General features: G+C 44.2%; 1 protein-coding gene across 16 annotated transcripts in view; it reads right to left on the bottom strand.

Annotated features, from left to right (window-relative positions):
- Positions 1-26,585, bottom strand: part of UBR4 (ubiquitin protein ligase E3 component n-recognin 4) — a 127,647-nt gene that overhangs the window by 70,196 nt on the left and 30,866 nt on the right. For 8 of the 16 annotated variants that reach the window (XM_070260831.1, XM_070260832.1, XM_070260840.1 and 5 more), the window contains exons 21-53: positions 26,430-26,509; positions 25,785-25,913; positions 24,882-25,064; positions 24,610-24,732; positions 24,291-24,520; positions 22,730-22,851; positions 21,649-21,746; positions 20,516-20,673; positions 19,545-19,754; positions 18,692-18,793; positions 18,277-18,377; positions 17,831-18,029; positions 17,267-17,455; positions 16,776-16,839; positions 15,076-15,267; positions 14,459-14,529; positions 14,221-14,368; positions 13,569-13,796; positions 12,547-12,717; positions 11,237-11,419; positions 9,965-10,123; positions 9,480-9,632; positions 8,792-9,019; positions 8,319-8,476; positions 7,160-7,331; positions 6,697-6,898; positions 5,950-6,113; positions 5,289-5,505; positions 4,207-4,423; positions 3,414-3,446; positions 2,203-2,266; positions 1,632-1,766; positions 461-635 (exon numbers count right to left, since the gene is read on the bottom strand). In XM_070260831.1, the coding sequence (XP_070116932.1) occupies positions 461-635; positions 1,632-1,766; positions 2,203-2,266; positions 3,414-3,446; positions 4,207-4,423; positions 5,289-5,505; positions 5,950-6,113; positions 6,697-6,898; positions 7,160-7,331; positions 8,319-8,476; positions 8,792-9,019; positions 9,480-9,632; positions 9,965-10,123; positions 11,237-11,419; positions 12,547-12,717; positions 13,569-13,796; positions 14,221-14,368; positions 14,459-14,529; positions 15,076-15,267; positions 16,776-16,839; positions 17,267-17,455; positions 17,831-18,029; positions 18,277-18,377; positions 18,692-18,793; positions 19,545-19,754; positions 20,516-20,673; positions 21,649-21,746; positions 22,730-22,851; positions 24,291-24,520; positions 24,610-24,732; positions 24,882-25,064; positions 25,785-25,913; positions 26,430-26,509 (5,058 nt within the window). The remainder of the gene's footprint in view (positions 1-460; positions 636-1,631; positions 1,767-2,202; positions 2,267-3,413; positions 3,447-4,206; positions 4,424-5,288; positions 5,506-5,949; positions 6,114-6,696; positions 6,899-7,159; positions 7,332-8,318; positions 8,477-8,791; positions 9,020-9,479; positions 9,633-9,964; positions 10,124-11,236; positions 11,420-12,546; positions 12,718-13,568; positions 13,797-14,220; positions 14,369-14,458; positions 14,530-15,075; positions 15,268-16,775; positions 16,840-17,266; positions 17,456-17,830; positions 18,030-18,276; positions 18,378-18,691; positions 18,794-19,544; positions 19,755-20,515; positions 20,674-21,648; positions 21,747-22,729; positions 22,852-24,290; positions 24,521-24,609; positions 24,733-24,881; positions 25,065-25,784; positions 25,914-26,429; positions 26,510-26,585) is intronic. The other 8 variants (XM_070260833.1, XM_070260834.1, XM_001501791.7 and 5 more) reach the window with 1 other exon arrangement.

Raw genomic sequence — 26,585 nt, 5'->3', positions numbered from 1 at the left:
TGACAAAGGCAAAGCAAGTTCGATGACCCCCAACACGAGGAGAGAGGAAGAAAACACAATCGAGCCCTGCTCCAGACTCTACCCACATTCATCAAATAGCGGTGAAAGAACAGCCTGAAAGCAAAGGCTGTGACCCCATTACTTTAAAGCAACCAGGGCCCGACCTTAACTTGACCCTGAAGATTAGACGAGGTAGTAACGTCAGAGACAGATTATATCTGATGTCCAGAGCACTAAATAAATGCAAGAATAATCTAAGGGGTAAGCACTGGAAAGGGTAATTACTCAAAGAGGTACAATCCTAATGTCAAAAGCCCTACAAGGCACAAAGAAAAGAGAGTAAAATCCCTGTCTCGGAGCAAGAAGTCAGTCAGAGGCCAGTGAGAACAGTAAGAGGACGAGAGGGTGAGAAGGTATATTAAGCAGATTTCAGGACCACGGCCACATAGGCCAAGTTCACCTGTTTCCATCTGGGGCAGCTTTGACTCCGTAAAGTGGACAAGGTTGTTAGGGCGCATGATGGCAATAGAGCGAGCTGTGATCACCAGCCTCTGGAAGACCTCGGGGTCCAAATCCTTGCCTTCTTTGCTGGATGTGTTGAGACACTGCACAGCTTTGCTCAGCAAGGCCTGATCCTAGAACAAAAGGATCACAGAGGATGAACCAAAAGCAAGGGCTGGGTACTAAAGCAATGAGGGGAGGAAAGCTGGCAGATCGTCAGGACAGCCATGTCCTCCCAACACGACAGCTTAATTACCAACTATCTGGAACAAATCTTCAAGACAGCCCAGCACAGGTAAACGTCTTAACACACAAAATGCTAAAGGCACACACACAAAAAATCAAAAGCCGTGAAATCAGTATCAAAGTATGATAGGAAAGCTAGAAACCACCGGATCCTCCAGAACTGCAACATCCAAGATCTCTTTCCTACAGTAGAAGAGTCACTTCCTTACAAGTTCACGTCGCCGAAAGGTTGTGTTTCCACAACTGCCTCCTTTAGAGGTTCAGCAGGTTAAACTCACCCTTTTCTATTCTCTGGGTTGGGGGCACAAAAGCTAACCAAGTCATCTGGGCTGCTGGCTTCTTCCTCATGGATCTGAACTGTCATCTTCTCCATGTGCAGAAACTGGTCTAACTTACTGCCTTCGACCGCTACTTACTTTTACAGGTGAGATGCCCCCTCACCAGATTTCCCCCTCAGTCTCTCCACAACCATCCATGTCCTCATAAGCAAGTCCACCTAACTTAGGGTTGTGCTGCAGCTGAAGGAGTGAAGACCGCAGCAGTCCTGATCTCCTGACTGGTTCCCCTCCCCTCGCTCTTTTCCACAGGAGCCACTCACTCTCAAACGTCCTTCCCCTCTTTCTTAAATTTGTTCGTCCTATTAGAATGACAGAAAAAAATATATGCAAACCAGGTGCCCTTTACTTGGCTTGTCCCCAGTTTTGAGTGAGCTCGTTAATTTCTCAGGAGAAACCTGAGACTGTGGGTGGACTCTTCAGTGCTGTCCTTTCCCCACCTGACTTCACTATGCCCCTGCTTTACATATGAAAGCCAACTGACTTGATTCCCTGTCAGCAACACAGCTTCCACTTCTACAGAAGGCATCCCGGAGAGGGAACAATTACCTTGTGGCTGTGGTAGGCCGAGCGGCTGGTGTGCAGGCTGGCCAGAAGGCTCTTGGACTGCTGCTGGACACTGGCAGGTGCTGGCAGGGATAGCAGCAAAGTGGCCAGCTCCTGAGCTGCATTCTTGTTTCTCTCCTGATGCAGAACACAGCAGAGTTATCACTAACCCCGCCTAATCCATGCAGAATGACCTGTCTACACTCTGCCCTCCCCCTTCCTCCCTTCTAAGCTACCAGGGCTAAGTGATGCTCCAGAGACTGCAAAGAGCAAAATGAAGAATTTCAGAAATTGTACTCCCCCCACAACAGAGGTACAGAAACGGAGTCCCAGCTCATGACTCCCAGAACAGCGTTCTTTTACCAGCACTCATCCTAGTCTATGAAACACTCTCACTATGGGTCTCCCCAAAACAGGACATAAGGCCTTAAGCTGAAGACTTTTCTGGAGTGTCTTTGCAAATCAAGATTATGCTATAAATGTTCTTGAACTGTGAGCACTCGGGACCTCTGACAGCTTCACTGACTTCTTGCCTCTTCAGAAAGTTCCCGCCAACTTTGAAAAACTAACTTGCCTTTTCGATGATTGGGCCGACAGCAAAGCAGCTTTCCAGGGCTTCTAAAGAACTCACAACCAGCCTAGGGAGACAGAAAGCTGGCTTGAGTACAATAAGAATCCTTCTCTCCACCTTGTGCATTAGCCTATGCAAACTATAGTCGTGAGGACCTTGGGGACAGCTAATGAATGCCAAATACAAAATCAAAGCACAATAAGACCTGCCACAGGCACCATGCATATCATTCCCTCGTGTTACAGGCCAGAAGAAACCTGGCGCCTGCTTGGAGATCAACCTGAGGCCATGTTCATAATCCATAACTCAAAGACAGGGCTTTTCTTCCTCAAAGAGGATAAACGTGCTTCCTTCTGCTGCCTGTGGCAGGGATCACTGAGATGGGCTTAACAGTCTTGATGCAATGGGACCAGAAGCTCAGGTGCCCATGGATCAGTAGGCAAAGGGATACACGACGGGAAAGGTTAAAGCCATCTTCCTACACTGAGAAGGTTATATTTTATTTATACCTCCAAGAAAATGCACAAAGGCACTTCCTATGAGTCTCTAAGTATGGGGAAGAGAACAAACTGTATTTTCAGGAGCATGCCAACTACCAACATTCAGAGTGCCACAAAGCACCCTTAGAAAATGGAGCAACTTTCTCTTAGGGAAGGAACAGGAAACCCAACTGTTCAAGGGTACAAACAACATGCTCCCCAGGGCTTACTCCTGTGAGTTTAATATGGCATGATAAAAGACCAACATCCTGATGGCTGAAGCTCTGGACAGAGAGGGAAAAGTAACGAGAAGGCAGCTGGAGAGAAAGAGGTCAAGGGGCAGAGGAAGGCAATAAAGAGCCAGGGAAGAGGGACTTGAGGCATGGGACCACGTTAGACAGAACAAGCTCTCTGGCGGCTTAACAGACGGAAGGACATTTCTGTTGTCCCACCGCCCCCAACCCCTTCTCATCCATGGTAGAGGGGGCAGAGAGGAAAGGGGTAAGGAAGAGAAAGCTAAGAGAGTTTGAAGCAGCCAACACCAAGTGCGCACATCCAACCCTCCGCATACTCCACTTTAGACACAGGAGAGCTCTGCAGCCATGCAATGACCAGAACAGAAAGAAGCAGGACTCTTCCACAGAAGCAGGCTCAACGCAAAGCCACACCATTGGTTACACTGCTCTCTGACACACACTCACTCGTGCAGAGAAAAGAGAGAGAGGGCATACTAACCGGTCCAGCTTGGTTAGGGACTCAGTTTCAGAACTTGGGGGAGAAGCAAAGAAAAAAAAAGGAAAAAAATGTGAAGCTCAGAGAAACCTGGAAATACATCCTAAGCAAACAATATGAGAATAAGGTAGGGGAAAAAAAGAAAAAGAGAGAGAGATAAGGGAAGGGGGAAGGCTGTGGTGGGAGGCAGTGATTCCAAGCCAGGCTATTCTTATGACTTACAATGTAAGAAACTCAAAATCTTACATCATGAGTTACTTCATCTACCATGGCATACCAGCAGCTACCTAGCACAAAGAAGCCAAGCGCAATGCCTAAGAAGGCCACTGGAGGGAGCCTTAGAAGGCTCTGAACTCTGCTACCAGACGGAGCAGACGGCCTCCTGCTAGCAGTGTTATTACCACATAAGTAGCTGCTGCAGAGAAAGATGAGAAGACGATGAAATCAGAATGAAACGGAAGATTTTTCCCTAAAATTTCAGCAAGACTGGATTCTAATCTATAATAGTGGCTTAAGCATCTTCTAGTCAGCAGTCTCCGCTACTCCAAAGGGTACCTAACGTTGAAGAGAAGGCACAGAAGCCCCCGGGCAGAGACTGGAGTCAGACGGCTCTGAGCTCACTTTCAGGCTTGTCTGCACACTAAGGAGACACTGAGTGCAGGGAGTTGTGTGAAAATTTGAAAATCACAGGCTAGACTGGGGACAGTTATTAGAGGCTGACTCTCTCAAGACACAGGTTCTGCAGGGAAAGTGAAAAATGGCGAGAACTGAAGCCAACCCCTGCCAGTGCTGATACCTCTCCAGGACAGTTCCACTGGTGGTAGTAGGGGCAGCTGAGTCACTGTCTCCAGTGCCATTGCTCTGGTTCAGGTTTGAAGGACAGATGTTGCTGACGGAGGCAGAAGGAAATTCTTCTGGAGGCTCATCAGGCCAGCCAAACTGCTCCTTAGTCTTGCCATAAATTTTTACAGCATCGATCATAGTGACACCTGCTGGATCCACCGAGGCCCCAACTGCAATAAACAAGAGAGGCCTTTAGGATGCACGTTCTTTAGGGCTAACACCACCATTCCAAAGCAAAGACCAGACTAGTTTGGGCAAAGTAGCAAATCACATCAATTTTAGAGTCATAAAGGGACTTTATCTCCTGAGACTTCAGCGGCACCTTTGATCATGTATAGATGCTGAGTATGCGTAGAAACAGTTCCATGGACCAAAAGCCTAGGAAGTCCCCACCTCAGAAGAAGAGTCCCTAACATCACTGCAAGAATCTACCTGTGCTAACTCCTGTCCCCCACCCACAGGGATCTCTAAGCACTCCCTTTGTTCAAAGCACAGATCACAGTCATTCACGCTAACAGCAATTATTTCTCAGAGAAAGAATATCAGATAGGTGGCCAGTGAATGGTAGAAAAAGATGCCAGCCTTATGAAAGGCTCAGGGATTTGTACTCTGAGGGTTTAAAGTTTTTAACAGCATGGCAAGGCAAGGCATTGCTGAACACCTCTCAGCGACCTGTGACCTGAGGCCCTCCCCTGCGCTTTAAGAAAGCCTTGAGATTTCACATGCTAATCTTGCTGCCTCTTTGCCTGAACATGCAGGCAGCCCCATCAGCAAGGCTGACCCAGCCCTGCAGAAGTGAACACTGAAGCAGAGGTTTACCCTAGCTTTACCCCTCCCATTCTCCAGTGGATCCCCTTCCTGTCACCTTGCCTCATTTACATCTCAAATGAAGCTCACAGTGGCATGATGGCAAAGAACACAGAAGTATCAGTAGAGGAGAGGGTTCCAGAACACTGGAGAGCCACAGAGAAGTGGCTCCCAAGTCAGCAGTCATAATGAGAAGGATACAGTCAGTGCCAGGGGCCGGTGACTCACTGAAGAGGTTCAGTTTCTTATCAGCCTGCAGGGCTTCTTCTCTGGTGAAGGGGAAGTCAAACCAGCGTGAGCGACTCAGGTTAAGCTGCATAGTCCTCCCAAAGATCTCAATATAAGATGGGGCCCGTTCAATTGCCTGGGTCCCAATCTGGATCCGCATGCCTGTCATCACCATAGTGCTGTTGTTGTTAGTAATCTCAATGGTGAAGCCACCGGGCTGTAGGAAGTGAAGGCACACATCAGAAAATGAGTATGAGCTCTTCCTTACACACCTGTAGTACTTCCTCTGACAGCGACTCAGTATGGGATCCCAGACAAGACCTTTATCCTGTTAACTCCCGAGTAAGGACTTCCTTACTTCCAAGGACAGGAAAATAGAGGCAGGGGGTAGACGCCCCTCAATTTCAGGCTTCTCTCTCCCCAGCATTAACCCCCTCCTGCTGCCTTCTGCACAGTAACCCTGCTGGTAACATTAGAATGGAAGCCTTCCTGCATAAAAGTGAAAATATTCATTTATCCCAAGGACCACTTAGCTACAATCAGGCTTAGTGACTGTGAGTATATACTTCGTACTTGCATGCTGAAAGGAGATGTGTTCTTAAACCCTACTGTGTATGAGTCCTTCTACCCAGGGAAGGACCCAGCCTACTCCAGTCCTCACCTTGGTGTTGGCCACATACATGCCAGTGGAATTCAGCCGGTGCTTTATCTGTTGTGCATTGTAGACCTGCAGGAGGTCATTACCACCAAACTCCACATCTGTCAGCTGCTGGTTGTGTTCAAAGAAGTCAATGGGGAAGGTCACCTGGCTAGATGTGCGGGTTGCTGTGGAGAGCAGCACCAGGTTGCCAGAGAGCATCAGCAAGTATACTGTCTACCACCTCTGCACCCACGCCACACGTAAAGACCCCTCCCAGACTGCGCCCACACTCACACACACCAATCTCTCTAGGCAAACTCTGGATTATAATCTTTGCATCATACTCATGCCTACACGTGGTTAGCTGTCCAACAGTCATTATCCCTAACCACAACATGACCTAGCAGGACAAAGAAATCTGATGTTGGTGTGGGGTACAGTTAATAACAATAGGCTCTCTCATAGCTTCAAACAAGGTCCAAGAGATAATTCTTTACTGGGCACCTAAGAACTGCGGACCTGAACTAGGGAGCCAATGGGAGCTTGTCATTTGTATGACGTGTCTCTAAAAGCCACACAGAACACTGGTGGCCTGAGGAACACTGACTCTGCTTTAGGGAAATTAGCTAGTGCATTATCTCTACCTTTATAAAACATGCAAAGAGGACAGTCACCACTTCCTCACGGATATTTACAAGAGTCTATTCTGAGTCAACATCTAGAAGACTGCCGATTCCCCTCCCCCATGGGTCTTTGGAGGAGCCTTACTGATGGTAGCTGTTTTGCGCTTTCGAACAGGCTTCATTATGCTGATGACACTGCTGGGCTGCAGAGATGGCTGAAGCCAGTAGGAGGTGTTCTCCACATTGGCCATGTAAATGCGTAGGCTGCCATCCTCACACAACAAGATCATCGTTGTCCGCTGCTGCTCATTGCATGCTGTGTGCCTAATGGCAACCATGTCTTGGATCTAGGAGGAGGGGAGACAGGAGGGTGGTAGTTTCCGCACCTTCACATCAGAATCTACAGACGAAAAGATGCAGGGAAGCAACTGGTTTCATGGTCAGATGTGGGGTACAGAAGGGTGGCAAAGAAAAGGAATCTAGGAGAAAATGCACCAAAATTCTTTTACAGGCCTCCACTGAAAGAACTAAGAAAGTGACATAATATACAAATACAAAACTAGAGCAGGTTACCGTCTATTCAGGTGATGGGGGATTCTGGCACTGACCTTTGCTTTAGCAGGGAGAGTCTTAATCTCTTGGATAAGAAAAGTGTCTGGTTTCACCATAACCACCAGCGGCACACCTGTAGTTTGCTGGACACAACACACCAAGCCAGGGTGGTTCATCACCTCAGACCACTGGCAAAGGGCAGGAGACGTCTTACTGCCACCATTGGAACTGCAAACAACAAAACTGGCCAGTTAGGGTGTCAATCACGATCTACTAGTGTTTTTCTTGACCTAAAGGCCATCCTCACTAAATACTTGACTCCCAGAGCAACGTATTTGTCCTGGAACTCGACTTATCCATAAGTCTCAGTTTTATTCAGAGCTATATATACACTCCCCTATACCCTGATGTGTGCCCCTGGCAGGAGTCCTGGTTTAGGATGTCCACTGGTAGCTTCCACTGTCTGAGGGAACAAGTGGCCCTATATGTCTAGAGGTTTTAACTGCATAGGGCCATGGAACTGCCGAAGGCTGATGACCCAGTGTCCTATTAAGAATCTCTAAGCACATCAAGTCATATCTGAACATTACCCATTTTACTGAATCCTAAACCAGGTAATTCACAAAACAGAGGTTAGAGAGAAAATGCTGCGATGGCTCTTCAACAGTAGATAAGATGGGAAGAAACCATAAACCTCTTCTTCCTCCTCCCTAAATAAAACACTTACTACACCTCACACACACCTCTATTATGTAGAAACCTGATGGAAGCCGGTACCTCCTCCAACCCCAACCGTGCCCCCACTACTGGCAGCATGCTTTATTTACTGATAAATCCCCCCCAGGAGAGGGACTTAAAGGGCATTTTGGCAGCACGAATGTCTAGGAGAAACTTACTCCTCGAACTTCTCAAAACTCAGTAATCACATTAAAATCAGGTTTGCCGCCTTGACTAGAGCTTTTCCTTCTGAGTGGCAGTGGCCCCCCCCCAAACTACCTCTTACAGCTTGATGTCTCTCCATGGTGGGGGACAAACCACACAGACAGCCCAACCTGCCAACACTTGATTTTAAAGACACCTAGCAGGGCAGGGAGAGGATGACTGGAGAAAAGCCAGTTTCAGCAGACTCCTAACAGATGCCAGTACTCGGCAGGGGTGGAGAGCTCCTGCTGGAGTGGGCATTGTGGAAGTGGAACAGGAAGTGCTCATTCTCACCTTTTGATGTTGATGGAGAAGAGCTGCAGCACCTCCAGAGTCGTCCTGCTGATGGTGGCTGCAAACGATCTGCCTTGACAATAGCTGAAGAAGAGCATCTGCAGCACGTGGGAGTAGTAGACAGAGACCCCTCCACCTGCCACCTGGCTGTTACTGTCCTGTCAGGACAAATCACAACATTTGCATTAACTTCTCACGTTGCCTTGGTGCCAGCTTCCAGTTTTGCTCGTTACTAGCTTTAAATCAAGGTTATGGGCTCTCATACTCTAAGCATGAGATCCCTGTGAGTAAATCTTTAAAATACCAAGAGAACAAAGGAACTTCAAGTTGAATCAGTTTAGTCCTAAAGAACAAGAGTTTTTGCTATTAGGTAAAAAATTAGAAGCAAAAAGAAAAAAAGAAGAAAACAACAACAAAAGAGATGCTGAGCAAATGAAATCTGGAATAGAAGGAAGAGCAACATTAGCTCTAACCTTCAGGTCCTCGTGGTTGATTTCCAGTACGTTAGTGACATAGAAGGGCCCCTGCTGGGCACTGCTGGCCTCTTCCATGAGCTGAGTATAGATGTACCCAGCCGAAGACATTATCACAATGATGTTCTTTCCCTCCTCGTTGAAAAGGAAGGTAACATCTCTTATTTTTGAGCTTGGCAGGAGAAAGTAGAAAGTTGGACTCAAGGCATCAACGGACAGGTCATAAATCTGTAGGATGGAAGGAAAAAGGTGAAATAAAGGAGATCTATTTCAGTCTTATCCCCCAAATTAGACTTGTAAACCCAAAAAGCTGCAATTGGTGAGGAACAGGCATTCATCCCCAGTCAACAGGCATCTCTAGATGTCAGGCACTGAGCACACAAAAATGAATCAACTATCTTTTTACTCTCTCTCAAAGAACAAGCAGGGGAGAGATACACATCAACAAATTCTGTAACAAGTACAGTAATGGCTGTGCACTTGGTCCAGTGGGGGTAGAACCAGAATCAGTTTCATATTGCCTACACACAGGAAGCTCCTACTCAGCAACATGACAAAAGGAGACAAAATGTTAGGATTTTTTTATTTTTAATTTCTGGGAGAAGCCAGCACACAATGAACATCAGACATTCCGGATTTAAAAGCAAAACCATTCTAGGATCACATCATCAAAGAGCTGTAACGGTACCTTGACAAAGTCTGCAGTAACAATCGCTAACTCAGTCTGTGAACCAGGTAACCACACGGCTTTGATGATGAAGTTCCCCGTTGCCAACTGGGGGTGCAACACCAAGTGATCGGAAACAGAGCCCGAGCTACTGAAGGTCAGCACGTGGCAGTCCTAGCCGTGGTTGAAGGAACAGAACGGTTAAAAGATGATTTGGAAAGTAGGTGGACTCATCTCAGAGTTCTAAAGTTTCCTTTTTCTTTCCTAATATTCCCTGCCTTGAGAGGGCATTCAGACTTCAGATATTCAGGTTTCAAGAACATGCAAAGATTATTTCCAATACAAGAGAAATGTGGAAGATCTGGAAGAAAGTTAGAGCAAGATTTCTTTTCCATTCCAATGACTTTTAAGTTTTAATCTCAACAGTGAACGAGAGAAAGTGGTGCTGGGAGAGAAGGTGAGCAGGATCCGCAGCTCAGGGTAATCAAACCTGGACCAAGCCTCACCTTCAGCCCACAAACGGCAAGGTAGTCCTCCTTGCAGGGATTCCCAGTGAGGCTCAACACTGTAAAGGGCACGGGGGCGGAAGCCAGGCGGGTCAGAGTCAACTTCCTTTTGCTGGAATCTGCTTGCTTCAAGAGTGCAGAAAGCTGCAGAACGGTGATCTGCAAAGGAACAATTACCAATTTATTCTTAACGCCAGTGCTCTGAGAGAACACGGAGCAGTAACAAAAGTGCCTTCACCAGGGATACTAGTTCACAGCCATTTGTTTGTGGATAAGTCTCTCGGGAAAATCCTAGACCAGTATCAGCCTCTATTTCTCCTGGTTGAAAGATATGGAACACCTTCCGTTTCCTTCTTCCAGTGAGGACAAAACAGATGAGAAACGAAACCAACTGCTCTTTGTATAATCAGTTCATAAAAATCATTCCACAACTCCTATGTACTATTGTTCTTTCTAGTTTTCTATGAAAATGTTTTTCAAAGTATTTTTGAGCTGTTTTAAGGACTATGCATATCTCTAGTTTGCTTTTCACTTAAAGTTAAGACAACTTTAGTGGTGATGAAGAAGCCAGAATACAGAAAAGCAGGCGTTAAGCTACCCACCACCCTTCCAACTTCCACTGGTTCTACAAAATGACACAAACTTTCCTGTGTACTTAGAGGGCTGGGAGGCCAGGGAAGAACTAAATACAGAACACCGAGTCTTTCCATGCAGACTTTTATCTCTCAGCTGTGCACTCCAGAGTTACCAAACTGGGCCAAGACTGGGAGCCATGTTGTCCTAGAAAAACTCTTAGTCATTACCCTTCCCTGGAGGCTTGAAGGATATGGGTGGTTTTTTCTCTTTTTTTGGTGAGGAAGATTGGCCCTGAGCTAACATCTGTGCCAGTCTTCCTCTATTTTGTATGTGGGATGCCACCACAGCATGGCTTGGTGAGCAGTGTGTAGGTCCACGCCCGGGATCTGAACCCACGTAACCCAGGCCACTGAAGCAGAGTGTATGAATCCAACCACTGTGCCACTGGGCTGGCCCCTTGAAAGATATGTTTTGAGTGGGAATTCACTAATTAGAAACGGTCTCTGTTCTGGTCATAGTGGTGCTAGGTCTAATGAGATAACTCAGGGGTTTGAGTAGAAAAGCTCATTGATCTGTCCCTAAAGCACTCTTGGAATCAGACTTCCCCAGAGAGCCAATCAGAGCACAGTCATCTGTTTTGCTTTGCACTAAGGGAAACATGACCTAAAATGAGTAGGAAGGAACAGGAGAACCCACCTTGCCCTTCTCATGGCTGACAGCCAAATGCTGGCGGCGCCCATGAGGGGAGGAGAGCACACACATAGCCACCCGCCGGAGCACATGGGCACTGATCAGCTGCCGGATAGTCTGGCCCTGGTCTCCACTGTAATTCATCCGAACGTTCTCAAAGGCACCTTCCTGGGAGCCCAAGGTGGGGACCTGGCAAACGGGGGCAGAGAGAGCAGGCAGTAAGAAGGCAGCAAAGATCAAGTGGATTCATACACTATTCGTATGCCTGAGATATGGCACAACTTAGTCACTCAAAAGCAATGAATTCCAACATCTCATCCACGGACAGTTGAGTAAAATTTGTCCAAGTTACTCTCAGGCCAATAAGAACAATGAAGGGAATGTTTCACAAAGTTAAATTTAATTAATACAAAGTACTGCCTTTTAAAAAATGTTAAAATGCCCTTTTTTAAAATCAAATGATGCTGATGATGGAAGGAATTTTTTTTCATCCATTTAACCTGGTAGAATTAAGTCAGCAACTGTCTGGATCACCAACACCAACACCCCAATGTTTTTTTTCGCTTCATCTTTAATATCTAAAAGTCTAAAACCTACTGCTCTAAAACTGACTGATTTTTAATAAAATACCAGAGTATGTGTGTGTGTGTAGCTCCAAGTGAGTTATTTTTCCCTTAAAAACAGTCACCCTCTGAGATACACACGCGCCTCACTCATTCTTATACTTCCCTTCAGAAGGGCCAACACTTTACTTTCCACTCCTGTATAGCACTGCTGGAGAGGCCAGGCCAACCACGCCAGGAATCCTATATTCAGTGCTGCGCAGCAGGTTTTGAAGCGGATAATGACTTACGACTTAGAAGCCATGTTACATGAAGAAATAAAGAAAAGCTACCTAAAGGGCCGTCAGCCAAAGAGGACAAGCTTTATTTCTGCAAGTCAGATGAGCCTCAGGAGAGAAGACACAGTGAGGAGCTTTTCTATTTTATACACAGAAGAAATTTCTAACTATTCCAATTGCCCTCAAATGTTGTTCCTCACATCTCAAGGGTTCATACATTTATATGAACTGAAAAGAGGGCACAGTCACTGGGTTGTTCTAAATGGCCTCTGCATTCCTTCTTTTGAAGATACACTTCATATGCCGATTTGCACACTGGCTGTCAAGATGGCTTAGATGGCATCTAAGATAAGTTCTGGACAGCCAGGGATTGACGGTTCTCCGGACATTCCTCAGAGTATCAAGCACACCTGGGCATCTCAGTAAATCCGCTGGTTCCTACACCCACCCAACTTCCTGACCCTGACACACTCACCATGAGCTGGTCTGTCATCTCAACCACCTTGTCCACTGTGTGCAGCTCACGGAGGGCTTGCTGAGCCCGGCTGCTGCTCCCCACAGCTGAAGCCTGCTGAAAGTTGGTCTGAATGGCATCCATGAGGAAATTGAGCATGTCTAACACGAGAGGAGCGAAGGAGAAATTGGCCTGAGAAAAATCCAAATACACACGTGGAAAAAAAAAAGACAAATAATGGGTCATACGCATCGTAATAATTTTGCCAGTAACTACCTTCAGAATCCAGAATCCAGTTTCCTCACTTCCGATTCGATAATCTAGCCATCATCTCATTCTCTCTGTAATACTGAATTTGACTCCAGTCAATATGCTATTGTGCTACTAACCCTAGAGCGAGCTTCCTAAAGCAGGAGTCCCACATAGATACCAAATGCTTAAATGCACCCACCACATATAATTAGTTAACCTCTCTCCTAGCCATCTACCACAGCTCTAGTTATGTACCATCCTTGGGAAAACTCAGAAAATCATCACTGGAATCATCTTCTGTATTCTGTGCTTCAGATGAGGAACCTTGGCCAAAAAAGAGTGCTCTAGAGTATTACACAACCCAAATTTACTCTCCCACAAACCCCCCATAATACTCCTCAGTCATAATTCTTCCCTACAAGGTATAACTGACAACACACACTATTTGTTTCCACACTATGAAAATGAGTGACAGAGAAAGGAGACAACAACTCTAAGTTCCACCAGTGGAGCTGCAAGGCAGGGCCATCCTGCTGCAAGGCTGCCTCTGGGTTGCAGAAACCCCGGGTCTCCGCCGTTGTGGGATTTGGAAGTGAAGCTGTGCTTCCGTTAGTGGCTTAGGAGCCTTTAGAAGCTGTGTCTGGGAGGTGGTGTCCAGCGACCTTCCCAGAGACTACCCCACGGTGCAGTATGTCTCCAGGCCCTGTCCCAGCCTTGTGCACCGTTTGCTCCTGAACCACCCACCAGGCTCTGCGCTCTGCCCACCCTGCTAGGCACCATCAGAGCCCTACCTGGTTCTGCAGCTCCTCCCGGCAGCCCTCCACTGTGCGGCAGAGGCTACTCTTCTTGGGCTTCTCTTCGTCAGCAACCTTTCCATCGCTGATGGTGACTTTGGCTTTGTCAGCTGGAGAGGTGCTGGTGTGGCGCACCAGACTCTCTGAAACCCTGGGTTCACTCTGAAATGCTGACTCCTTCACGGTGGAGCTCATGCCACTGCTAGGAGTTCGCTTCACCAGTGCCTAGAGACAGAAAACATGAGAGGCCCTAAGCTCTTGTCACAAGCATGGATGAACTATTGCCTAAGATCTTGGAGGAAAATCTGACCCAAAGGAGAAATTGGCTAACCATTTAAATGATATCCAGAAGCCTGAACTCTGATCTTCATGGTATTCATCTAAGAGCTAATACTTTACTCACTCACAGAAATAGATCTTGATTATAACATCTGATATTGTGGGCAAGTCTCAGAAAAAATCTACAAGACCGCTAAGGACCCCGAAAGTTCTAACATTCTAAGTGAAGTGCTCAGTGATAGAATCAGAGAACTTACCCCTAGACCCAAGCCACTATGAAGGTGACATGGGAATTTTTGGTTTGGTTTAAGCATTCCCATGTCACTAAGAAGTCACCCTGTATAGTCTAGCAGATGCCCCAATCTCTCACCAAACAGCTGCCATCTTCCTTGGCTCCACAGTCACAGAAGAAGGATCCATACTTGGCATAAGAAATTTCATGATCCTTATGGCACACCTTGGCACAAACTGTGCAAACACCCACCCCATCAACCATTTTGCAGGTGTGACAGTGGTACCTACGAAGAACAAGAACCAGCAAATGAGCCCAGAAGTCTCAACAATCAAGGTCCAGCAAACTCTCACCAGAAAGGAAGAACTCCTCTTACCAATGCTGGTTCATGAATTCTTTCTGAGTAATAGTAAAAGTGCAGAGTTTATTGCAAAGAGAATCTTCATCCTTCAAAGATAATAAGTCTTTTTAATCAAAAATATATCCTTCCACACAGGCACCCACAAAAACATACCCTATTGAAAGTAATCAACTCATAAATGACCAGTAGAAACCTGCTCCAATTGGAAAGAGCCTGTAGGCTATAAACGTGCTGCAAGTTCAGGTGAGACTTTAAGGTTTTGTGGTTAAGAAAAAAATTAATCTCATGCTTTCTCTGTAAGGGAGCTCATACCATCCTCATGAAGAACTCATCCCTTAAACTCCATCTTGGATGCGAAAACTGACAGATCCCAGGACAAGTGACTCTGGAAGGCACGTGCTTACTAAATAGCCCTTTCCCCTGGAGATTAGATCCCTACAGTTTGCCCTGCAGGTCTGGAATAGTCAGTCTGGCATTAGTCCTGCAAGCTGGGAGAAAGCAACAAGGACTGGGAAGAGTTTTGAAGCTCACAGGAGCTAGAAAAGAGAGCCAAAGGCTTGTTAGTGTGAGCCAGGCAAATGCCAGCCAGCCACTACCTTGCACGGTTACCCTGGTGGGTACTTGGTACTTACTGAGTCCTCAGCCTGGGAATCTTCCTCTTCCACTGCCAACTCCTCCACCCAGTCTGAGTCCACCTCAATGGCCCGCTCTTCCCCATCCACCGAGAGGTGACTTGGGCCCTGACCATTACTCTGGCTCAGGGCATTGGTGACATCAGCCAAGTAAGACATAATATGGCATGTGCACTCCAGGACCATCACATGCTACAAAAGAAGACCACCATACCACAGAAAGTTTTAGATCTCTGTATTTGATTACTACATAAACTGTTTTCTCAATAAAGCTCAAGATCAGAGGGATGGTATAAAAGCAGAAAAGAAAAACATTTGAATTATCTATTTCTTCAGCTCTTAGCACTATGACTGCATGTAGCCAGTCAATAAACTGTACTGAATTAGTGTGATTCACTCATTCTTAAGCACAAAGATAATTTTTCATAAAACTCTGTAAAATGAAGTAAAAAAATTCAACCCAGGAAAATAGAGTGAAAATAGAGACAAAAATCATTCAAGAAAAAACTAGATTGATAGACAATAGAGTAGTGGTTGCCAGAGAGAGGCGGTGGGAGGAGTGGATGAAATGGATAAATGGGGTCAAAAGGTACAAACTTCCAGTTATAAAATAAATAAGCCATGAGATGGAATGTACAACATTACATTCAATACAGCTAATATTATATTGCATATTTGAAAGCTGCTAAGAGAGTAGAGCTTAGAAGTCCTCAACATTAAAAAGAAAATTTGTAACTATGTTTGATGATGGATCTTAACTAGAATTACTGTGGTGACCATTTTACGATATATACAAACATTGAATCATCATGTTGTACATGTGAAACTAATATGTCAATTATATCTCAATTTAAAAAAAGACTAGATTAGAAGTATGAATAGGCTCTCACTGACATACTTTCTACGATTAGCATTTTTTTTAACCTGTAGTGAAAGACATTTAAATTATTGGGTTTTAAATTACTGCAGCAGAGCAGAATAGCTTCAGAGATCAAGTGAAAAATTTTCCAGCAAACTACTGCAGGCAGTTCATGCTTGCCTTAAAAACCCAACAGTCTGGCATCAAAGCCTCAGATCGCTAAGTTCCTTCACTCTGTACTCTGACAGCTGAGTGCTGAAAGGATAAAGATTAGCAAGAAAGAAGGGAGAAACAGGGGGCTGTGGTGGGTCTCAGAGACCAGTTATCTGCTGTTAGCCACCTTTGTCAGGTTTACGAGTTGGGTAGGGGGAAAAAATGCCTGAATGCAAGATCTCTTGTCAGTTTCAAACCCTTTTTTCTCAACACAGTGACCTGAAACTTCAGGTAAAGTAAACAATTCTACCATCTGGACTGGAGCTGAGAAGGTAGTCTGTAACCCCATATAGCACCTGCTCAGAGAGCAAAGCTCCCCTGCAGGGGCAGGGGAGAATTTTCCATAGCATACCAGTATCTAAAAATAGCAGGAATTCACTATGTTTTAAAAAGGATTCTGCTGGATATTTGCTTACCAGAATATTTCCTTCCTATCACTTCTTGCCACCCAGAAGAGGCCTGAGGGCATGCAGTTCGCAATTACACACTTCTAGGCCTTTGGGATCGTAGGCCTTTATCCTCCGGAGGCCAGCCAGGGACAGAAGCCAGTGAGAAGGAGAGCCCTCCACCTGACCACAAAGGTAAGAACCCTCACTCCCTGACTGTCGCCACTCCTCACTTCTCTTACCTTTCCATGCATTACATTGGCATTCAGTTTTTCAACCACATTCTTCTGTGACAGGTATTTCTTGCTGTCCCAAAGAAAAAAAGGGGGGGGGGGGTGCATAAAATCATCTAGGGAACCAAAGAAAGGAAGCATCTTCATGAATTCTGCATCAATTTGTGGAGAAAGAGAAGCAAAGGCCTTCTTAGAAAACTATTTAGGTACCCAGAGGTTTGGGGTGCTCTGGTCTTACCATTGACACTTGGTACACTTTCCCCAAGACTTCTCTTAGGAACAATGAACAGAAAACCCTACTAAGAAAATAATGATGATCAAGTCTAAAGCGAACAGAGTTACTGGCTACTCCTTCAATCTCCAATAAAAAGGCAGAGATTCACGTTTCTTCTACATTCACTCTAAACTACAAAGAAAATAACCTGCAATTAATTATCCCCCTTTTCTCTAAGAGCAATGTTGTAACCTACAGATGGACTCCTCCAATTTCATCATCTTACCATCTACTCAACCAGTCCACAGCAGCATTATGAAGCTGAAGATGGCCAGCACCTTGACCTGCACTGGCCAGAGTGGCCATCACAACCATGAGTTCAGGGAAACCAGTCCCATCACCGTTGGCCAGCATCTCTGTTGCCATAGGGATCAGGGTGCCCAGAAGCACAGCACACACACCTTCCCCAACTTGACTGGTAGAAAAGAAATAGCAAATTGGTAAGTAATCAACAGGAATCTGACTCTGCGTACTTTTAAATTTGTAAGAGTAATTAAAAGAAGTTTAAAATCAAGCATTAAATACAGGACTATATATACTAAGCCTAGTTTTGGACCTGGGCTACTGGAGCACAAAATATCCACCCATGTTACAACTGACAGGCCAAGGCATGGCAAAAGTTTTTCCATGGGAAAAATCAAGGAGCTCTACTAGATTCCTTGAGTCTGTCAAGGGGCAGTTATGGAATTGCTGAATGCTAATGACCGATGCCTGAAGGAAAGATAGCTGCAAATGTTCTCAGCATATTTGTGGGATGGTTAGACATGTGACATAAATGCAGCTGCTCTACCTGTTTTCCCGAACAATGTACGTGGTCAGTAACTGTAAGAGCTGCCGGTTCTCCTGAATCACATCCAGCTGATCAGAATCTTTGGGGGGAGATGTAGTCATGCGGGTGAGCCAGGCCTGGAGACGCACCGGCTCCACACAGGCCAGCTGTGCCAGAGAGCCACAAAGATGCAGAAGGCTCGGGTTAGGGCTCTTCTCAGCTGGGGACAGACCAAGAGGCTAAGGTCAGCGGCGGAGGGTTGGGAGGAAGGAAGGGAGGTGCAAACTGAGAGCCAGGAAAGGGGGAAAGCCTTCAAGCAAGTTTTCAACTTTCTCCAAACTTTCTCTTAGGGATTCTCTCCACTTGTTAGCATTTTCATGCTGCAGTTATACTCGGGCAGAAGATATGCACAGTATTAGCCGGACATCAAAGTTCCCGTAAGAAGATTACTAAAAGCTGTCACTCACTCAGCTGGAAGAGTTTGGTGAAGAATTTCAAAACTCGGTTACAGAATTTAGCAGAGAGGTTCTCATTGGCTGTTGCCATCATGATCTGCACAAGTTCTCCACTGGGAGGCAGGAGGGGAAAAAATGAAAGAATCACATTAAGCCTCACATAAAAGGCATCCGTTTCTATTTCTTCACAATCTCATCTCCTCTAAGGGAACTGGTCATTTGTGAATCAACAACACTAGGTGTTCATGGAATCAACCCCTCATCAATAACCTCCAGGAGTCAGCAACTAACCTAAGTCCTCCTTGAGGTACAAACACCTAAGTAGGTCTTAAGTATTCCCTGAGAAAGAACACCTAAGTCAACATAAATAGCTCGTTGCTTTGAGGCATTCAAAACCGTTCACTGAATAAAACAAAATACAGCTCACCTGTCAGAGAAAAATTCCTCCATAGCTTTACGAGCCTGGCTGCTTTCCAGTTGTTTTTCCAAATACTGGAGACATTCCTCCAAGATGGATTCATCTAGTCCACTAAGGATCAAAAAGAAAAATTAACTACCAGAAATAAGGTGGTTTAATGTCCTCCTAATACTGATTTCTAAAAATACACAGTTCATTTATGACTAAACCTGAGGGCACTATTCAATTTCGTTTTGAGAAAGCTTAGCATAAAGCCTGGCACGAAAGAAAGATGGAAGGAAAGGAGAGAGGGAGGATAGAAGAGGAAAGCAGGAGCCCTTGACAAAAACCTGGACTCCTCAACAACAAAAAAAGGAAATCCCAATACTTGGAACCTTTATTTGTCCAGTTCTCAGTGGGGTAAGACTGCAACTTACTCCGCTGTTCTTTCCGGTTCACCTATCTCAACATGGCCTAAACTATCAAGGTCAAACAGTGCTATGAGACCACCTAATTCCACAGACCACTCATCTCAGAAGCGCGGCTACAAAAACATCATACGTTTTATCAAGCCCCTTTGTACACTTCATCACATCTAGTACAGCACTTGATAAGCACCTATTGAATTACTTAAAGTTTCCAAATCTGAACATTTTGTTAATGTTTATTCCTAAGAATTAATCACAAAAGAGTATTCTAAGTCACCTTTCGTGCATGTCCACAAGAACAGGAAATGCACACAAGTACAGAACTTTCTATTAAAAGGCACAATAATAAGCTATTAATTAAGGACATAAAGAAGCCGGTGGTGGTACGTTTCATTGAGAGTAAGTAGCAGGAGGTCACAGGAAGCTTACTGACCGTTCTCCTCAATCAGGCTCACCTATTGGGATCTGCATGATTGGCCAGAATGTTGTAACAACCAGTGATCAGCTTCTCATAAACACGAGCCAAGAACTCATCAGACTCTGCAGGGCCCAGGATGCGCTCCAGTGAGTTGCTACTGATCTCAGCAACACTCTCAGTGCTTGAGTCCAAAAGAAGGGGAAGCAGGGTCCGAATTACCTGTGGCGGGTTCATCTCATCGGACCAACTTCAGCAAAGAAAATGGAACCAAGTTAGTGAAAATACTCCTCCAAAAGCTGTAAGGACAGGACAGGGTAATTCAATCACTTATTGAGGGGAAAGGCTTTTATTCCAGTTTTTTTCCCCTTAATGGTTGTTTTACATGGGGGTAACCATACAACTCAAATTCTTCTTTTTCATTATTATATCAGAAGCAAAAATCACTTCCATGTGAAAAGTCTTATTAAAACATTAATCATATAAAATGTATTTTATAATATTCAGAAAATTAACTGAAACCTAAGCTAATAACCCATCCCAGACAACTTTTCTAGAACTGCCAGGAATCTGGATTGCTTTTAAGGTAAGGTGATGTAGGACTTTATCCATGACCTATGTACACAAAGACAAAATAGTCCCTCTACCGGCTTGCCCTAGTCCCCACAACGGCAGCATCTAACTCCAGCAATGATTCTGGAGAAATGTGACTTCAAATACATTACTGTCACCTTAAAAATTAAACCCAAAGCACCTCTAAATCACAATATGATTTAAAGCCAGCATGCCTTTTCTGAAAAATACTACACAGAGAGGAAGAATTACTCTGCTGTCCTTCAGATAAGTTAAAAACCATTCTACATAAACGCTCATACTGTACTCGAAAGCAACAGGCTCTCTTTGCTATGGAAACATGCAAGAAAAGCATTATCAGATAGCCCCAGTGTCTTCATTTAGCTATGACAGGAGACAAGTGTAGAGGACACTCAGGGCTGGGCAGTAGGTACTCACACAATAAGATCTCCAGTCAGCCTGACCAGTGAGAGGAGCGTGTGCTTCAGGGACGCAGCCAGAGGCAGACTTTGGCCACAGAGGGTCCCGAGGTGAGCGGCCTGCACAGCACTGATGTAACTCTCCGAAGGGATAGTGTCATTGGCAAAGGCATTGCGCTGATGGAAGCAAAACAGACGTGAATGGACAGACCATCTATCCGCCCAGGACGAAAGGCCCAGACGGAAAACAAGAAACCAAGCTGACATAAAATAAGACCCCACTGAGGCTTACAGGCAATGGCTGTGCTCAGCGTACGCTATTACTCACCGTGCGAAGGGACACGGGGTGGAGGGACGGAAGCACTTAACAGATTTTAGTTAGTACACAGTTAAAATTTAAGAAGTTAGTTAAAATTTAGTTGGTATACGATTAGGATACCAAATACCACTTTTCAAATAATTAGAATATACTATATTTCACATTAAAACTATTGTTATTTGTCTCTAAGAACTGAGAAGGATCTTGATTTTACGACGTATCTGGCTTTCCTTACAAATATCTTAATTATCCCTATACTACAGCTCCAGGTGATGTAAACAGAGGTTACAATTACAAAGTAGGGACGACAAGATTCTAATACTTGGCTTTTCCAAAGAACTGTAATAACAGAATAATTTAAGAGAGGTAATCTGAGTAGAGCACACACAGATGAAGGAAACTGACAGAAGACTCAAGAGTCTTCTAAGAACCTAAAAGCTACCCCATAAAATTATGACAAAAAGAGCACATTCCTGACAGATAACCTAAAAAGGAAAGGAAAGCGTTAACATTTACTGAGAATTTATGTGCCAGATAATGTGCTAAGCACTTTACATTTAATATACTTAATCTTCACACCCCAGTATTTAACAAATGAAGAAACTGAGGCTCATAGTAATAAAGTAGTTATCCTGTACACAGTAACACAGTCCTCTTAGCAAAAGGATCGCATGGGTACCATTTGGGTAATTCAAGGCATTGACTATTGATTTAGCTACAGCAAATACTACTGCAACATACAAAGATCTCTTGGCAGCTGGTTTAAGCCAAAAGAACAAGAGAACACAGAATGGCTAGTGCTCCATATTTCTACTCCTGGAACAGACACTCACCCAGGAGCCAATGTTGGGAAACTCATTAGTATTGATGTTATTCCAGGATTCACAAACAGCTTGCACTGATGATGGTAAATTCTGAACCAGTGCTGGACCTGGAGGTGACAGAAAGGGCAAGGAATCAGAACAAGAGAAAGACTGACACACAGCATTTTAAAAGCCAAGCCAAAATCCAGAAAGAAATACCACAGCCCAGGGTGTCAAAATAATTACTAAAATAGCTTAGATGGATATTTCAATAGCAGTACTATATCCAAGAACTAGCTAATTGCTTAATAGCTAACAATCTGAATTGTAAGGTTTTCATTTCCCATCATATTCACTTTCTAATCTTACAAGTCAAGAAGACAACTGAAAACAAGATGCAAAGTGAAGGCAAGTCATTACACGTCAGGCTAAATGCACTCAAACATCTGTGACACCTTCTATCAATAGGCAGCACTTTAATCTCTTTTCTCCTTAAGACAAATCTTGATGGCAGGGATCATTAAGGCACCTTAATAACAGCATTCAGTGAAGTGGTGGAATTTAATTTCTAAAAGTGAGAATATCTGAACACTGAAAGGGGATTTAAAGCTTGATATTCAGGAAAACATAAATGGCTATAACTTTTAAAGGATGACTATTGCACTTAGCTCCGATCCTGCTCAAGTCCTTGTGACTCCCCATCCTAAAGTTCTACAGATACTCTTCACATGGGAAGAGGCTTTCCCAAGCACGAAGCAGTGGCTTGCTAGTCTTCCTAATCTCTATAAATGAAAAGTAGAACAAAGCAAAATAGTCTAATGCTTCAGAACCAAATGATCTGGGTTTGGATCCCAGCTCCAGCACTTGCAAGATGTACGATTTGGGGCAAAGAGAAGTTCTCTAAGCCTCAGTTTCCTAATGACTGAAAGGGGATAACAACAACACGTACCTCACAGGATTATTGTGAAGATCAAGACAGATCTATGTCAATGTGTGACACACAGAAAGGTTCCGATAAATGGTAAATGCCAGTAGACAGGTAGAGAGGGAGAGCAGCGCGAATACTAGTGTACCAGCAGTGACAGTATTATTCAAAAGCCCACTCACTTACCCAGGGTGTTCGCCTTGCATCTGCTGGAGCCAATAGCCAAAACAGCAGCAAAGCCATGCAATTTCTCCTGGGAAGGTTTTTCAGTGGATCCATCTTCATTAAAGTTCTGTAGCAAGTACGCTCTGAAGAAAAAGTAGGAGGATATGTGAAAGCTAAAGCAATCCCATCACAGTTAGCAGAAACTAACCCTAGACAAATTGAAAAACCTGTATCTCAGTTTCCTAATCTGTTAAATGTAGTCGAGTGTACCTGCCCCTGTCTGGTCTCATAAAAATTCCAATGGGTAACTGTTTCCCAAAGAATATCTCATCCTCTGAAATGCTCTCAAAACACAATTCCAGGACAAACGAGTTTAAGAAACACTGAATACTATAATTACCCTCCTCCCACTCGCCTTAGAAGTTTGGCAATATATATATTAAAGGCTCTGAGAAGTACTGTATTTTTTTTTTAAACTGTTTAATTTTATTTACCCAGCACTTCCCAAACTTACTTGCCCAGAAACATCTATGAACAGTTCAGTTTAGAAAGCGTTGGCCTAATGGGTCAGATTAGGGCCTGTAAGCTCACGGAGGGCAATGACTTGGTCAGCTTTGCTACTGCTATACACCCAGCACCTAGAAAAGTACTTGGCAAGCAGCAAGCACTCGTACTTGTTATTTATGCTTATTGCTCATATTTGTTCAAAAATTCTGACTCAAGCAATAGTCCTCTCTCTACTGCAAGGTATTCACGCAAAAAATGTTAGTCAAGTTTTACAAGGATCTAAGTCCCTCTCAGCATAAAAGCCCCACAGAAAAGGAGCTGAACAGTGAAATCCTATAGGGACCAGATAAGGTAAATGAGCTTGAAGGGGCCCAGTGAGAGCAGCTACACGGGAGAGCCACTCCTCAGCTCCGGTATGTTACCGTCATATGGGAAGTCAGACCTAGTTTTGCCAGTTCTTCCGATGTAAAAAAAGCGAGAAATCTTGATTTGTTAATAAACTCTCAATTTTTATACACTGAAAATGATCTAAAATGTCTAAATAAATCATGCAGAACAAACAATAGTCTACAGGGTGTGCAATTTGCAATGTTTACTATAGAAAGGGCTGGATCTGGATTTCAAAATACTCTAAGAAACTTTTTTTCTCCAACTACATACCATGAAATAAAGAACACTTAAACAGCTTCATCTTAATGAATAATAGAAACGACAGTATTTGGAAAAATTACATTATCTTTCTTTGTATCCTACAGCAAAATGCTAGAAAGTATTTAAAGATTTATAGAAATTAAACTTCTTGTTGACTCTTCCTGAACTATTGAAAATTCCCTCATCAGGCACACCTTCATATTAGAAAAGAAAACATTACACCAAGGGAAAAAAAAGGAAAAACAAAAAACCTAAGCTGATAAAAAGGAGCAAATGTGAACTTCCGTCCCTGAGGCTCTGCAGAGTGATCAGTACTTGGAACGACAAAGTTCAGTTTGAGGAATTTCCAGGCTCCTAAAGAAAGCAAACCACTCAAGGATCTAAATCCCCATTTCCGACACCCTGGGCAGGCAGCCCGTCACACCTGGTGAATGACGCGTAGGTGTCAATGAGCTGCAGCGTGGCTGGAAGCAGGTTCTTGGTGATCTCAGACGACTTATGAGGATCCGTCTCGGCAGCCATCTTAGAAAAATGCTCATCCAAAGAGACCTGGACCTTCGAAATAGCAGCATCAAGGGTGTAGATGGACTGAAGACTGGGAATTTCATGGAGTTGCAAGATGGTGGTACAGTCGATGCTACAGAATGACGAGATCTTTAAAAATACCCAAGATATTAATTAGCTGTGGCAAAAGGCTGTGGCAGAAGCCAAGTTCTGTCATTAGGGATCCAAAACTAACACACCTGTCGAGCAAAGTACTCCTCTACAATTTCAACGTCGTACTTCACCGAGCTGCACTTGGTGGACGCCAGTTCTAGGAGAGAACCAGCATGTTCAGCCTTCATTCCCTGTTTGATAAGGTGATCCTATTTGGACAATAAGAAAAGGGTTTAGGAGATCAAGAGAGACAGAGCGGAAAGCTTTCATTACCCTTAAATTTAAAAGTTCCCAGAAGTAGAGAGCATGTTGGCTTTAGAGACCCCTCAGCAGCCAGTTCTGTGTTACACTGTGGTACCTTTATCCAGTTGACATAGGAGCTGATCCGGAGGCGGGAAGACCACCGCAGAGTGTGTAAGATGTCACATTCACTCATCTCAGGTGCATTCATGGCCAGCTGGTTCATGTAAGTCTTTGATGGTGGCAAAATTCCCAGGATCCGCCACAGTATCAGGAAGTAATACTGAAGGGCGCAGGCCTCCTGGAAGAAGCAAAAAGAGCAGTCACAGAGGTAGCAGCATTTGGTACTGCCTCAAGATCTCCCTAACAGTAGGAACTGTTCCAAACACAGCTTTTAAAGCAGAATTGTGTGTAGTCCTGATTTTCAACTTAGATTTGGCTCTCAAGTCTGCTCTCCAGTTCTTTCTAGAGAATATTCCTAACAATAAAGCAGAAAGTGGTAAAACACACAAATAACTAATTTACTCCCTATTTTGGACATTTCACAGGCCAAAAAAGCTATTCTAAGACAACTCCGGCTCCCTAATAATTTACCAAGTAACCAAAAGAGGGCAGGACATTCTCCTCAGCAGGCCCACAATCAGCCAGCCCTTTCTGTGGCCTGAATTGCTATTTTGGCTTCTAAAAGGTACAGAGATATTCATGGCACCACAGAAAAAGCTCAAGTGTGAGGCTTTCAATACCATGCATCAAACAGCCTCACAGGAGATACAGTACTTAGGTGGCCATTAACTCTCAAACTCACATTTCTCTCAATGCTGACAAAAAGATACAAAAATGATAAAATTATCTCCAAGGTGAACATCACCCCCCAAACTACACAGAAATATTGAAGTATCAGTGCAAACAGATATTTAATACACTGGTTAGATTCCAGATGAAAATTTCTGGTAGAAATGCTACACAATTATCAAACACACCCCAAACTCTTCATAATGAGCCCAGGCTTCCATGGTCTTACCAGGGCTGTTACATTCTTGTTTTCCTTTCTCCTGACTGTATCAAGCTGGGATCCAGCTGCAAGCAGGGATGTGAGTGCGGTATAAAGCTCATCATACTTGACAAGCTTGGAGAAAAGAACATCACACGCCTAACATCAAGAAAAAAAAGACAATCATTTTTTCTTATTTTTTTAAATATTAACTTTTTCCTAATACCCATACACCATCACTTAACCTCATGATTAACAAAACAGTTCATTCAAATTATAGTTATTAATTTCTCACTGCAGCAAGATTCCCAATGACGGACCTCACTCAGTTCATGGGCTACCGTGAGCACACAAGTGCAGGCTTTAGAATGAGGCAACTGTTTATGTCCATTAAAAGAGCTGCATGTGAAAATACTAACAGAAACAGTCTTCGGGAATAATGTGTCAGAGGTGTCAAACACTAGGAAGGACATCCCCTACAGCAACAGTGGGGCCCAGAAACAAATCTCAAAAATAATATTTTCCCTTTAGAATAAGCTCAAATTCTAATACAGACCAAATTCCCTCCTTACAGTAAAAAAGTAAGTGGTTCATTCCCTGTCCCCCTGACAGAGACTGATTTTGGAGCAAACTATCTGACCCACATGTAAAATGGGGTTTTAAAATTCCTGGTACCACAGAATCAAGTCGGTTCAAATCATCCTCTGAAGCTTCTGGGGACAGGACACAGTAGAATCTGGGTTGTGGGACAGCATCTGAAAAACAACGTGCTAATAAGAATGGTTTCATGCTCAACTCTGTGTAATAAGTCTAAAATGTAAAATCTAAGAA

This window comes from Equus caballus, chromosome 2 (assembly GCF_041296265.1).
Source record: "Equus caballus isolate H_3958 breed thoroughbred chromosome 2, TB-T2T, whole genome shotgun sequence".
Lineage (NCBI taxonomy): Eukaryota > Metazoa > Chordata > Mammalia > Perissodactyla > Equidae > Equus > Equus caballus.
Note: the sequence above shows the minus strand (reverse complement) of the source record. Positions and strands in the feature narration are given on the sequence as shown.